This window comes from Cupressus sempervirens, chromosome 5 (genome assembly GCF_028749045.1).
Source record: "Cupressus sempervirens isolate cs-2001-9-10 chromosome 5, ASM2874904v1, whole genome shotgun sequence".
Taxonomy (NCBI): Eukaryota; Viridiplantae; Streptophyta; class Pinopsida; order Cupressales; family Cupressaceae; genus Cupressus; species Cupressus sempervirens.
This window is the reverse complement of record NC_143122.1, coordinates 208307387-208323024: the sequence shown is the minus strand read 5'-3', so window position 1 is coordinate 208323024 and position 15638 is coordinate 208307387. Positions and strand designations below refer to the sequence as shown.

Sequence of the window (15638 nt, the reverse complement as noted above, 5' to 3'; positions counted from 1 at the left end):
TATAGAAAATGTCTGTGCTGGACAAATCAATGGTTAATAGCAATCCAATCATCGCTCTAAATTTTGCCTCTACACCAAATCTTCTACATTATTCCATGCATACTTCAAAAATATCTTTGCTAAAAAATTATTTGATATGAGAAAGATGTTGATGCCAATCCATAGATAAGACAGCCACGCAAATTGTAGAATACAGATTTACTACTGAGAGGGGGGGTGAATCAGTAGTAAATAAAACATAAATTCCTATCCAATTTATCTTTTAGATACCTCTTATTTATATCTTGAAATGAAACCACCAAACTGAAAACTAGAAGAAGTACGACAAGATAAGAACGCAAATGCACAAGAGTATGAAATGGAAACCCGATGGTGAGTAATGCTGCTAGGATCTACTGCCCTGATCCAGCCTTACAAATTAAATCTGATTAATTTGATGCAGCCTAGAAAAGTGAAATAAGATAGGAATGCCACGTAGTATCATAAAAACAACAAAAACACTATAAAGTTCTAATCTTAGCATCATATCTATTAGCAACACCAAAATGTTAAAACAATATCGAGTTCACGTATCGTTGTTAGACTTTCAACAATTAGAACTTTATGCTAAGTTTCAATCATTTAATGGATTATCTAAATCTTCATCTTCTTTTTCTTCATCAAAGGCATTAGTTGGTTCACAAACATTGTCAATGTTACTGGGATCAACTATCACGATAATAGATAGTTTCTATTATCTCTGTTTAGTATTTAATGGTTATCTATTGTTATCTTCTGTAAATATTAGAATGTTTCTAATATTTAGTTTTCCATTTCTAGAATAAAATGTTTCTATTCTTTACGATCGTTTACTAAGGAAACACCGTTCCATTCTTTTGCATATATATACCTCTCGATCTCTATTAATAACAAGCAAGTATTTTACCAATTACTTCGAAATATGGAATCAGAGCCATTACTTTAAAAAAATTGACAAATTTATAATTTCTTTTGAAATTATTTGTTCAAATTTTTTTAAATTATTTCAGTCTCTTTCTCTACAACCCACCTAGGGTTTCTGCCTTGAGAAATTTGAATGCTAAAATGTGTTTGTTTTTTGGCTCCAAATCATGTCTGAAACACGTCCATTTTATTGCTTGAAATCGTCTCTGAAACGTATCTTTTTTTGGCTCCAAATCGCATCTGAAACAAGTCTGTTTTTTGCTCCAAATCGTGTCTCATCCTATAAATTTTCCTCTGCTACACTTGTCATTTTCTGAGGCCGTTTTCTAGCAAACACGCGACCAGCAAACTCGTGTTTTTAGGGTGAAATATTTGTTGTTTTTGTGACAACTCTTCATTGCCCCTATCATCTCAGCAAAAATGCCCCTATTCTACAACTAAAATCAGTCAATTTTGTCCAAATCCACCATTTTTTCTGCATATTCGACCTCCATGGCTGTCGACCAGCTTTTTGCTAGAAACCCTAGTTTGTGACCTCGAAAAAAGTTTTGATTTCAAATACTTGGTTTTCCGAGAGCTCAATTGGGTTGTCATCATATTTTTGGGGTGCCTCAATTTTTGGGCTAGTGGATCCAGAAACTGACAGCATATTCTTTTCAAGTTTTACGAGCTCTCTTCTGGGTCATCCTTCAAATATTCTAGGTCTTCTGTTTTTTGCCTCAAAGAACGTGCCTTCACAAATACACCTTTTCATTGGAAAACGTACTATAACATCTTTGACAAATATTCTACTCGAGAGCAACTCAAAATTTCATGGTCGAAACTATGGCAATTGGAAGTAGCAGATTATAGCAATTTTTTAATATCAAAATACCAATCAAATTGTTTTGGGTGTTACAAAGCGTCTGATTGCCCCTAGTACTAATCAAGATACATGGGATTTGAGTAATCGAGATGCGGTAATGCTTTTCAAATTATCCATAGCTAATGATCAGCTCTCTCAAATTCCACCTAGCAAGACAACTGTCGAGATATGGGAACATCTCAAAAGTCTTCATGAGATTTGTAACAAAAGTAGAGCTTTCTTCTTGAAGAACACTCTATTTTTTATTATCATGGATGAGTGAATCTTGCTCCAGGCTCACCTAAATGGGATTCAGGAAATCTGTGATCAGTTGCTTGCCATCGATCGCAAGATGGAGGAAGCGGACATTGTGGTTATCACTCTCTGGAGTCTACCAAAGTCCTACAAGCATTTTATCGAAGCTCTCAACATCACGTCTTCTCGTGGTGATCTAAAGTTCATTGATCTCTGCACACTTCTGCTTCAGCAAGATCGGTGAAAACAACAGTTTGGTAGCAATTCCAACTCCACCTCCACAGATCAAGCCCTTGCTGCTAAATCCTTTTTTAGAGGGATATAGGCAAGTCTCAGCAGTCTTCTCAACAAAATCCTCTGCTTCACATTCAAAAGGCTCCTGGAAGAAGAACATTCAATGCAACTATTGCCACAAGTTTGGGCACATAAAGGTTGAATGTCGGAAGCGCTTAGCTGCCCTATCTAAGCAATCCGCGAATAGTACGAAGCACTCTAAGCAAAGATAGTCTACCTTTTACGCTTTTAGACAGCTTTGTGTTCTAGATGGATTAACCATTAGGGGACGGTATTACGATAATAGATAATTTCTATTAGCTTTGTTTAGCATCTAACGATTATCTATTGTAATCTTTTGTAAATATTAAAAAGTTTCTAATATTTAGTTTTTTGTTTCTAGAATAGTGAAATGTCCCTTTACTGATTTTAAATGATATTTCACGCCTCTAATTAGATTTTCAAGATCAAACAACTAATATCACAAAGATCCACCAAATTTCTCAAGAAACCCCAAATCGGGTATGCCAGAAATAGTGCCAAAAGCTTCACAACTTCACAAATTATTAATAAATCTGAAAATGGACATTTTTACAGAAATTTCATACAGCATAACAGCCTACAAAATGACATTTCCAGATCTATATAGCCTTTACACAACAGTTCACAAATGTAGGACAAAAACTATGCTCATCGGGCTCCCGAAATTAACACAAAAATGCCCGGAAACACCACAAAAACACTAATAATCTATCTCAGAAGTTTAATCACGTCCCAATACATATATTCAGCTCTATTTTAACACCTTAAAGTCTGAAATACAGCAGCAACCCAAACTGATATGAAATACTCAACTGAAAACACCAAACTCATACAAAAAACACACCCGAAAACCCACAAATCTGCATTGTTCAGCACAAAGGCAAACTTTGTATGAGCATGCACATGGAATGGCTTCAAACTCCCGTCCTTAGCCTTCTTGGAAACCTGCAAACTCCCGTTCTTGGGTCTCCCTGGAAACCTGCAAACTCCCGTTCTTGGGTCTCCCTCTCCACAGGTTTGGCAGCCTCTGAAGAATAACAAAAAATGAGCAAAAATCAAGTTCTGGAATGAGCCCAAAATGCCTCCAATCCCCTTAAAAGAGGGCATAATCCTAACTCACGTCAAGAGGGGTTAATGAAACATATTTTAATAATAATTTTCATTTATTAGTCCATTAGCTTCCAAAGATTATCCCCTTTTTCCGAAACTTCACCTTTTTGGGCCTACCTGCCTTAGCAAAGATTATTATTTTTAATTATTTGAAAAGGGGACATGACAAATAGAACGTTTCTATTCTTCATGATCGTTTCCTAAGGAAACATCGCTCCATTCTTATGTATATATAGACCTCTCGGTCTCTATTAATAACAAGCATTTTACCAATTACTTCATAATATCAACTGCACTAATAACATTCCTGCTTTCCAAGTAGTCCAACACTTGTTACTTTTTCATTGTACAAAGAGCTTGTTTGTTCGTAATTAACATCCTACTTTAAAAATGTTATAGAAGTAGCTTGCAACTCCCTTCACCTATTGAAGATGTTTAATGTTTCAAATATGATTTATCACTATACAGAGCTTCCAATTATTCGGATAGGGGCCATTATCAACAATTGGATATAAAAAATTCATAGGAAGAAATCTTGAGGGCTAGTTTAGTTTGATGTAATAAATATTTGAACTAGGACCTGTACCTGGTACAATTCCAGCCCAGTCACAGCCTAGATAAGCCAGCAACCAGGTAGGGCATTGTATCAAAAATGGAGAAGTGAAAGATAACAGAAGGAAAGTTGAGAATGGGGATCACGGGATTAGAATCAAAACTTGGAAAAAGAGACAATAATTCATCTCAACAAAGATCATTCACGTTTGAGTAACATTGGCTCAATCTCTAATCAAACCTGCTAGACATGTTGTAAGAGTTAACTAACCAAACATTCTGATTGACATTAAATAAAGAAATGTATAAAGCAGGTAGTGAGATGCAGGGAATGAATATATTGGAATTGAAGAATAGAGCAGAAATTGAGAACTGAGATCGCCCAAGGTTTTGATTTTCCCTGTACAAGTAAGCTTTTTGGTAAGGATCTCAGCTCAGCCCTGCTAAATGATTGTGACTACCACGATCAGGGGACTTTACCAATTCCATTCCATTCAGTCCACCTTGTGCTCAAGCAAACTACCATTTAATTACAATTTTTTTATGTGAATTCCCAAGCTTGTTATATTCAGTTTCATGGTATTGAAAATAAGTTTTAGTCAGCTGATGTAGAGTTAGCATCAAAGTGATCACTCTATGAGAGGGAACAATGGAAAAAGAACCATAATCAATTATTGGCAGAACAACAAGGTATTCAACTACAAAACTCAGAACATATAGCTGAGCAGCAGCAGTAGCAGTGGCAGTGTACCTCCTTTGTTTAGAAACAGGTTTGACAATGACTTCCACAAAAAGATGGCCAGTAAGGATGCCATTTCAAAGCCAAGGCAGTCAACTTGGAGACAACAAAAGTAGATGTTTTGCCATTCCAAGAGAATGTCTCAACAGTGTATGAGAAGTTAGTACTCAACATAAGCATGTTCAAAACAAAGTTTAAGAAGACAATAGAGGCAGCACTCGAGTCAATGGCATAGAGGAAGAAGACCTGGTTGACCAGAACTTTAAAATGTTGGTAAATGAATTGGAACTGTCAACTAAGGATTCAAAAATGTATTTATTCCAGGACCAAAGAGCCTACAAACACACATCCCCAGATAGAAAATAACACCATGCCCACCAACAAACTCTATCTAGAGTGTCCACAAGCATGTCACAAGTTTTATGTAAGCGTGATGTAGAATATTTAACTAGCATATTAACAAGTAATTTCATTTGTAATTTTGAATGTCATTGCTAAAATAATTGTCATAATGATGAATAAATAAATATGTTGTGATGCATTTTGCAGGTTGAATGTATTGTGTTAAGTAGGTCACTATTAAAATTGTTGTGATATGTGAGCGGGTAGGTTGTTTGCAAGGGTTGTAACTTGTCTCAAAAGCCACATTAATTAACCTTCTTTCGTATACATGACTGTGAATTACTTGGGCCGTTGAAGCTCTCAATATGCATTCTCAATTCACAAAGTGATATACTTTCCTATTCATAATATATTTAGAGTTGCTCATTGCAAGAATTTGACTTAGGCCAGAATTCACCCAAGAACTAAAGAACTCAACACAAGCACACAGTAGACCAAAATAGACAGAGTATGATCAGAATGACGATATTCATTCAATAACTAGTTAAGAGTACACTAGGAGTGCCTGAATATAAAGGCCTCAGGAGAGCTTCTAGAATGCATAGAAGTCAGCATCATGATATGTCATATAACCAGGCACATGTCCACAAGATATGGGTTATCCTCCATTGAGCACGGGATTAAGTGCAATGATGTGAGGATAAGCCTACAATGGTGCAGCACGCAAATCAGTGGTGTAGACAACATGTGCTAAATGAGGAGTGCGGATAACTATGTTGTCATCATGACAACTCAGTGAATGATGCATACTCCTGTGTTGTAGACACCATGTGCATAATTAGAGTTGCGTAACTCAATGAGAGTACACAAACTCCTAACTGTCTCACCTAAAATAACAATTAAATAATGCATTAACCTAAGTAAAACTTAAGTAAGTGTAATAAGTAAATACTTATTTACACCAACACCCCCCCTTAAGTGCAACTTAGGGGAATGCCCTTAAGCTTACGAAATCTAGGACGATATGCAAGATGGGTCCCGGCTACTAGGCCATGTTAGGTACCCATGTACATAATGATATGCAATCTCCCATAAAGTGGGGAAAGAGGAAAAACCTCATGGGAAAAACCCTCCCCCAAAAAGAGAGATAAATAGGGATGCATGGATGGATGGAGTAATCAAGACCCCCCCATTACAACATACATCCAGTATATACATAAGAGAATGATGAGAAGAGGAAGAGAGACGGGATAGGCTCCCCCCCCCCCCCCCAAAGACGAATGTCGAACAGTGACTGCTCCGATGAAGAAGCTGATCCAAGACTGCAGAATGGTGTTCCTCCCCTTGGGAAGAAACAATACCAAGGGTGCAAATGAGACGCTTCCACTTCGCGTGGAAAGAATCCCATGGATGAGTGATGTCTCTGAAACCTGCTCATCTCGCTGAAGAACCTGTCCCAAAGAATTGTCTGTCCCTGCAACTGATGAAGAACCCTGCTACAACTGTTGATCATAAGTATCCACAATCACTTCAACCTGTGAGGGTCGATCATGTAGAGAATGAACAAGAGAGTCGGATGGAACCCTCGTAACAACTGAAGAAGGTAATTTTGCATCAAGAAGAAGAGGCAGATCATGAATACTGTCCCCCAAATCTGTCACTGAATCTATATCTGGAAGACTGGATGTATCCTGCTGTTTTGGACCTATCACTGTGGTGATGTATGTATGTGGACTAAACTGATGAAGTGACTTCTCACTGTAACTGTCGATAGAACCCCACGTGTCTAAAGTTGTTGAAGCACTATCGCTGAAATCACTATCAGTTTCCACACTGTATGATGTGCGAAGAGTAGAAGACAAGCTAGGCGAACTTTCCTCAAAATGTACATCCTTCTCCACAAATATCTGATGTGTCTCTGGATCTAGAAGTCTGTATGTCTTCACACCGTCTTCATAAGCAATGAAAGTACAAGGCTGAGGTGTCTGTGCCTTGCATCCCCTGGAAGATATCTTTGCCCATGCAGGACAACCGAAGACTCTGAAGTGTGTCACAATAGGTTTTCTACCACACCATGCCTCAAAAGGAGTTTTGCCATCTAAGGCTGGATGAGGAGAACGATTAAGAATGTGAGTGGCACTTGAGATTGCTTCGACTTCTAATGATGGATCGAGAGACTTGGCATGAATCATGCAACTTGCCATAGACTTGAGAGTTCGGATCCTCAATGCTGCAACATCTATTTTATGTGGACTGAATGCTGGCGGAGTCTGAAGATCAATGCCCTCATGTCTGCAAAAGTCCCTATGTCTTCTGTTCACATCCATGTTTCCATTGTCCATTCGGAGTACTGTGATGGCTTTCCTGGATTTCCGTTCTACATGAGCATTCAAGGCTAGTCCAACACTTCATTCTTACCATGCAAAAAGTAGACCCAAGTGAACCTTGAAAAGTCATCAACTAAGGTAAGTATATAGCAACTCTGGCTGAATGCAAAAGGACCTGCTAATACCATGTGAACCATCTGTAGAACACCAGGTGCTCTTGAAGACTTCCCTCTTTGTAACTTCCCCTCTAGATGCATATCCACTGAATCTGTTGAACACTCACCCTTAGAAAAGTTGATTTGAGATAGACCTTTCACCATGTGGTATGTGCAAAGTTGTTGAAGGTAGTGATAGTCAAGATGACCATACCACTCATGCCATAATTTCATGTTTGAATTGGATTGTGATAACAAGGCCTTTGAAGGAGACTTGGGTACAAAATGCGAGAAAGAGTACAACCTCTTGTGATCATTCACTTTCCCCACTGCAACCAAGGAATCATCTTTAAGACTGTGCACCTGAACTGAGTTTGGAAGGAACTCAACTCTATGTCCATCTCCAAGGTGAGTGATTTGGTAGATTGAGAGGAGATTTGAACTTAGGTTTGGAACATAAAGAACCTCTTGAAACTCTCCATTTTCGATTTCCACGTTTCCTTTTCCTTCAACTTCCATTTTACTATCATTCCCCATGAAGATGAGCAGTACCTTTGAGTGATTCAATGAAGAAAAATCCTCCTTTGAAGAACCCATATGATATGAGGCACCAGAGTCAAATATCCATTCTTTTGAAGAGTTTGCATTTGCCATGAGTGCTTGCCCTTTGCCCTTTGAATCCGAAGAAGACCCTTTCTCCTTGTAAGCATTAGGCAATGGAACATTATGTTTCTTCATGATGTTGGTCAACTCATCAATCTTTTTAAGATAACACTCATGCTCTTCATGACCCGATTTCTTGCAATATGTGCACTTCTTCTTCTCCTTATTGTTATCCCCTTTCTTGTTAGAATTCGAGGACTTGCCTTGTTGATTGGATTGTGGTGTTGTCTTTTCTGCATCCTCAGATTTGTCTTTCTTCCACTTCTTCTTACCCTTTCCTTTACTTGAAGATTGTGCAGCTGAATTTTGAGAACCCTCATTGTTGGCCACCAATGCTTTGGACTGAGGTGATTTGAGAATCCCCATTGATTTCAACTTCTTTTTTTCATCATCCAACAGTTTTGCATATTCATCAAAAGTGACTTTCTTGTAGGCAGACCCAAAGGTAGTCTTTGAGGTGTTAAAAGAAGATACAAATGATACAAATGTGGAATATTCTGATGGCAACTCGTTATGAATGAGATAGATCAGTCTGTCATCTTTGATAGAACTCCCATAATCAGTAAGCTTTGTCCTTAGGTCATTCACCTTGATGATGAAATCCTGTATAGAGTCATATGACTTAGGATCTAAAGAGACAAGCTCATCTTCAATTTTGAACACATCCTCTTCAGACACTTTACCATAAAGGCTTTCGAGGGTATCCCAAGCTTCCTTGGATGTAGTACATTTCTTGATTTGATACATGATTTTATCATCTACCCCCAAACATATATCACCTAGGGCTTTTCTATCCATGGCTACCCAATCTGAAATTTCACTTGTTGATACATTATCACCTACTGGTTTAGGAAGAGTACCATCTACATATTGTGAAACTCCCTTATGCATTAAGTGATACAACATTTTGATTGACCACGAAGCATAGTTATGAGGAGTTAATTTAGGAAACTTAAAGTTGCCCATAATGCAGAAAATGAAAGAAAATTGCAGAAAAGAGAGAACACAACACCAAGAACACCCCCCCTTCTCACTAAATCAAGAAACCCCCCCAAAATAGATGCTTTGGGCACTTTATCAGTAGTGCGATTACAATGGGCCACTTGCCAATTTTGGCCTTTGTGAACTTTTGATTTTGCCTGTTACAACTTCTTAATAGAGTACAAATTTGGAACTTTACAATGTGCTACAATTCTGAAACATTACAAAGCAAAGAAAGGCTCTATTGCTGAAAGTGACAATTTTGTCCACACAACCCTACAATCCGATGCCAGATCTGAAAATTAGACGAAAAAATATGCACTTTCAAAAAAAAATAGAACCTATTTTCGACTCCAGATGTGCCCGTAAGGAGCGTTTGAAGTTGCAAAATGCAGGATTATCCAGGTACAGTTGCCAAAAAACGCAATTTCTAAACAATCCTTGCACCAAAACCAAAAAATAGCTACACCACTGAAAAATTTAAGAAATTCTACCCAATTTTTAAAAAAATCGCAACTTATTTGGAGTCTGGATGACCGAGTTATGGCCTCTCAAAGTCAGACTGCAAAAATGAAAATCAATCTGGAGAGGGTTGCACCAGCGAATGACAGGGTTAAATTTGACAGTCATACGGCCATCGCAGCAGTTGTAATTTGCCTAGAAATGACGTCCAAACGGCCGTCAAAGTTAAGATATTGAATTGATGATGTCAGCAATGTGCAAGCCTGAGATGACGTCAGCGCCTATGTGGTAGTACAGAATTGTACGAAAATTTCCACCTATCCTGCCTGCGTGTCAATACGAATTCTTTGATTGGGCGCTAAATCAGCTGCTGAGTAGGACGATGACGTGTTTGCAGACTTGGCTTAACACGTGGAGCTGTGCTAGCATGGCAGTTTGTTATTGGATCACGTGGCTCTCTGCCGGATTCAAAGGCACTACGCTGGTCGTTGCCGAATTTTCGACTTCTGCCGCGCCAGAGTTCAGAGTTCTGCCGAAGATTTGAGGGAATCTTTCCTACGCTGGCAAAACATTCTCAGGGGCGAGAACACAAGAACGACGCCGGAATCCTTGCTTACGTGGGAGTATTTAAACTTCAGTCGCCAAGTTTCTTTTACGGCTATCGAAGATCATTCGCAGCGGGTGCCGGGAATGCGGATACTCTGCCAGAGAAGACACTGAATTGCCAGAACTGGATTACGCGACGCCAGATTTTTGTTATATATCCCACATTCGTGGGTTTAAAAAAATCTGCGCACTTTATAAAGCGCAACCCACAGCAATGAAACCAAAGAGCCGCCGGATGTGGATTGTGGGCCGCGGGTAGTAGTAAACCGCAGTGTAGTAGGCTGTTTGGCAGTGGGTTGGAAGACTCTCGGCGGATTGAGTTGCCAGAATTTGCAGGAGTACGGCCTCGGCTTTATTGAAGCCGAAAATTAAATAGAAAACCCTGCGAAATAAATTAATTCCACCACCAAATAAAAGCCAAATAATAGAGCCGAGCTGGGGTTTGACAGCCCGGTCTGGCCAAAAAAATTTCTCTACTTGGAAAAATTTCGAAAAATAATTCCAAAAATACCAGATACGGAAATAAATTGCAGAGAAGAAATTGAATGTAGATCCGAAAATCAAACACTCAAATCAAATAAATAACCATACCCAATTGCAAATCGGGGCCTCCGAGTTCCGATTTGTAAAAAAATTTGCCTCACGATCAATTTTCACCCAACATAGGCAAATTTATAGTCGATCTTCACCAAATCAACACTCCAGACACAACAGTGAGGTCAAATCTGGCTCTAGATGCTCCCAATTTCTGCGGATCCTCCAGATTCGTGTCGAGGTGCTGAAGCATGAACGGTCTCAAATGGCTACATGTAGAGAATCTCCCTCAGCTCTGATGCCATGTAAGAATTTGGCTTAGGCCAGAATTCACCCAAGAACTAAAGAACTCAACACAAGCACACAGTAGACCAAAATAGACAGAGTATGATCAAAATGACGATATTCATTCAATAACTGGTTAAAAGTACACTAGGAGTGCCTGAATACAAAAGCCTCAAGAGAGCTTCTAGAATGCATAAAAGTCAGCATCATGATATGTCATACAACCAAGCAAATGTCCACCAAATATGGGTTATCCTCCATTGAGCACGGAATTAAGTGCGATGATGTGAGGATAAGCCTACAATGGTGTAGCATGCAAATCAGTGGTGTAGACAACATGTGCTAAATGAGGAGTGCGGATAACTGTGTTGTCATCATGAGAACTCAGTGAATGATGCATACTCCTGTATTGTAGACACCATGTGCATAATTAGAGTTGCGTAACTCAATGAGTACACAAACTCCTTAGTGTCTCACCTAAAATAATAATAAAATAATGCAAAATAATTAAATAATGCATTAACCTAAGTAAAACTTAAGTAAGTGTAATAAGTAAATACTTATTTACACCAACACTCATTTATTTGTGCAATTCTCTCTTACATTGATGTTCCCATTTCTGTTATACTACAACTAATTGTTGGTGCCATTTCATAATTCAGAATAGAAAACTTACAGCTTATTGCAACAATTTATTAATGTGCGGGGAACGAAGATTCAATTGATCTAGTTCGCTTTGCAGGTTATCAAACAAGGACTCCGGTGAAAAGATCAGCCATCTACTTTGACAACGCTCAATCTTACAGCATACAAAAAGCATCCAGACTCCTCTTTCTACCTCCTATTCTCTAATTTTCTACTACACTCCCTGATTCTCTATTTTTAAAAATAACACCAGACAATTTGGTGCCATATCAATTTTGCATTTAATGGAAAACATTCAAAAGTAACACAAATTTGCCGAGTCATCACACCCATATTTAAATCACTCAAGGCACAAACATAAATAATAAAATAAAATTGTCAACCAAAATATAAAATCAAAGTGTCAATTCATAGAAGAAAATATTTTGAAGTTACATGCTATAAGCTTTAGATATATAAGCAATTGAATATATGTATATTTCTATTGTTTTCATATCTAGCTATATCTGTATCAGGGGATCTTGAAAAGGTGCCACATCCATATCCCATGCTGTATGCATCTCCATGCAAATCTGTTACATGGTACACCTTTTATTTTGCCTCACCTCTTTGTCTGTCTTCAAATCCATTCCCTGCCCTTCTCCTGCATTCTAGTGATGATTAAAATGGCAAATATGGTTGAAAATGGATATAAATTTTAAATAGTAATCAGTTTTTGCATGCCTCATCTGAGACCTGTAGCTTATTAATTTGTAATTTATTATTTTGAATATCAGCATATGTTTGTCAGGACTCAGAACTCACAAAATGGTGGCAAAACACTACATTATTTCTTCTAATTTAAAGAATTAAAATTTAAAAACATAAAATAATCATTAAATTTCACATAAATCAATACAAGATAGGGAAAAAAAAAGTTATCTCACCTTGTTACTCCAGAAAATTTGTATGCTTCTATAATATTATTGCCCGAATAAACTAGACCAGCAGTCCTAGTATCTCCATCAGCCCGACCTCGTGCAATTGCACCAATGGCTTCTGAGAGGCAATTAGTAATGGTCTGTAAGGCCATTGCAAATGCTCCGACCCGTTTTTGAATTTCAACAGACTGCAATCATTAAGACAATTAACATAAATAATAAGACGCCCTTGAATAAATTTACACACAACATGATGTCCCACCCACATCCTGCCCTGTAATTTTTAGTTTGTGTAGTTTGACAATTTGTGAAACAAGTGGCATGTAATCTGATTTTATGATGTTTAATGAAATTTTCTGAGTTGTAGAGTACGTAATTTGTGAGTTTTCAATGCATACATGCTTTTCATGATATGAAGCAATCAGATAAACATTTAACATATGAAATAACAACAAATATATGGACTGCAATTAGAATCAGAAGTCTGATACAGTTCTGAACAGCACACTTTTCTTATTCAATTTAATGAGTTTTAAAATTATAGTACAATGGAAGACCCAATTTTGTCTCCAATGTTATGATGCATAAAATGTCAATCAACAAGGTATGGATGCTGATTACAACTCTAATTATGAACTGAATATAAATCTGATTTTATGGCGGAATTGAAGCAAGGATAAGGCTGCCCCAAATGTCTCAAATAGCTCCTTAAATCACCTCCAGAGGTTAGTGCCAGAGCTCCAAAGTGTGTACTCAAACCCTATGCACAACTTGGCCATGAAATACGATCAAGCCATTGCTCAAACAAATTTAAACCTGCTGCAAGCACTGTTCACGTCATTGTGGCATCACTATTCAAAACTGTGGCAAACCTTCAACTTCCAAGAAATTTTCAAATTCCTTCATGAGATTCATTTCAACCTATGTTACCCCAAGTTTCCAGGATGAGAGGAAGGGGGTATAGTTTTTCCGTATTTATCTGGGGTGGGGAACAGCAAGGGATGGCAAATGCATATGCATATGTATGTATGTATGTAAGTCTGTATGTACGGAAATCTGAATATCAAATGTATTCATGAATTATAATCATTGTAACATTCATCATACTAACAAAATAAAATTTATTAATCTAAAATCAGTAAAAAAATGATCAATCATTGAATCATCATAGAATATAGCATTTAATGAGTCAAATTAGAGTTCAAATTTCAATTTTATACATTCATAGATATAATAATGTAATTCATGTAACAGCCAAAGACTTCCAAACAGAAGCAACAACTAAGTCTCAATCTGCCAAAGGCTCAATCTGTTCACAATTTCACATTCTATTTTCTAACTGCATACTCATCCATATCTCTGATTAAAATTTAAGTTCATTTATTTGGTAGTAAACAATTGCTCTGCAATATTCAGCATGGATATCAAGAAATCTACAAACTCTTCTATCTCTGAAAATTTGATTAATGGAAAGAGCACTTGCTGTGCTAGAAATTGTGTTTCAGATCAATCATTAATAAATAGTAACCACTCGGGTTAAACAATGAAACCCTGCAAACCCTAGTACCTACAAACATCAATATACTCAGGCTAGCATATATGCAACCCTACAAAGGGAAAACCCAACAATGAAATCTCCACTAACGGGACAGTGAACTAGGTCAGTAGAGAAGATATAAATTTTCACTAGACAATGAAATAATAGAATGCCTCAGAGGCTTAGTTTAGTCAAGGCAAATAACTGTTGAAACAATTGATTAATTGTGTATTGTCTTAGATGTTACACAAAACGTCATATCATTACCAGTCAGTGAATGCCGAGCTCACTCGAGCATTGAAGACAGTTTTTTGTGTCTACCGAGCGTTCTTGAGTTTGCCTAATTTAGAAGGCAGTATCTATCGAGTTCACTCGGACAACATAGGAAAGTTTGCGGAAGTTGAGTGTTAACCGAGCTCACTCAATTAATAAAGAAAATATTGGATGGAACCGGTGTTAACCAAGCTCACTCGGTTACCAAAGGAACTTTGCGAGTATGCAATGTTAACCAAGTTCACTTGGTTAACACAGGAAAATCGTTTCTCAATTAGAGTCTACCAAGTAGAGTCAGCTAATAAAAGATTTCCTTGTTTTGCAAATTGAGCTCAATTGATTTATCTGTTGGTTCTAGCCGATTGAGAAGAATATTTATTATTCTAAGTTGTATTTGAGCCGACTTGACGATATGAAAGATATAAGGTCAAGTTGAGGTTTAGAAGTGTGTGTGCATGGAAGGCGAAGATTTGAAGATGTGAAGAGGAAACGAATCAGAAGGATAAGCAGGATATCCTTGAGATGCTGAAAAGATATATTCGATCAGGAAGGATCAAGTATAAGCCAGAATTGAGATCTGTAATCAACAATTCAGTTGCATCCGAATCAAGTCATGTCATTGTTACATTCTAACCATTGTAGCAGCGATCTAAATCTCTTGACAGAGTTGGCTTAACAGCTATTTGTAAATCCTCTAACAATGTGGCATTTATATTGAAGTGTCTAAAAACCTCTAACAAGGCCACTCCTAACAGGATGATTAAATCCTCTAACAATGTCACACCTAATAGTGTGTTCTATAACCTTTAACAGGGTTGGCTCCTAACAGAGCTCACTTCAAAAGAGTGAAAAACAGTAACTAATTGCAATTGGTGGTTTTTCCCAAATTGGGTTTCACGTTAAATCTTGGTGTCAAATGTGTTCATGCTATTTATTTTCTGTGTTTGCAAATAAGTTAAAGTAATAAGTAATCACAAATAACATTTTAAGATTTTCATGTTAAATGTTTGCCGAGCAATCTCAGTATTTATCGAGTTACAGCATTTTCTGTGTGTTTATTAAGCATCAACAGAGTTTAGCCTTTCAGAGTTTATTTTGTACCGACATTTAAGGGATCTAGGATTCATTTTAGTGGTAACTGATTCACCCCT

General features: G+C 37.5%; 1 protein-coding gene across 4 annotated transcripts in view; it reads right to left on the bottom strand.

Moving 5' to 3' along the window:
• LOC149555147 (nuclear pore complex protein NUP93A-like) overlaps positions 1-15638 on the bottom strand; it is a 160301-nt gene that overhangs the window by 14571 nt on the left and 130092 nt on the right. For all 4 annotated transcript variants that reach the window (XR_016364460.1, XR_016364461.1, XM_089829183.1 and 1 more), the window contains exon 14: positions 12684-12865. Coding sequence is in view for 2 of the 4 variants with exons in the window: in XM_089829183.1 (XP_089685309.1) it covers positions 12684-12865 (182 nt within the window). In the remaining 2 variants the exon portion in view is untranslated. The remainder of the gene's footprint in view (positions 1-12683; positions 12866-15638) is intronic.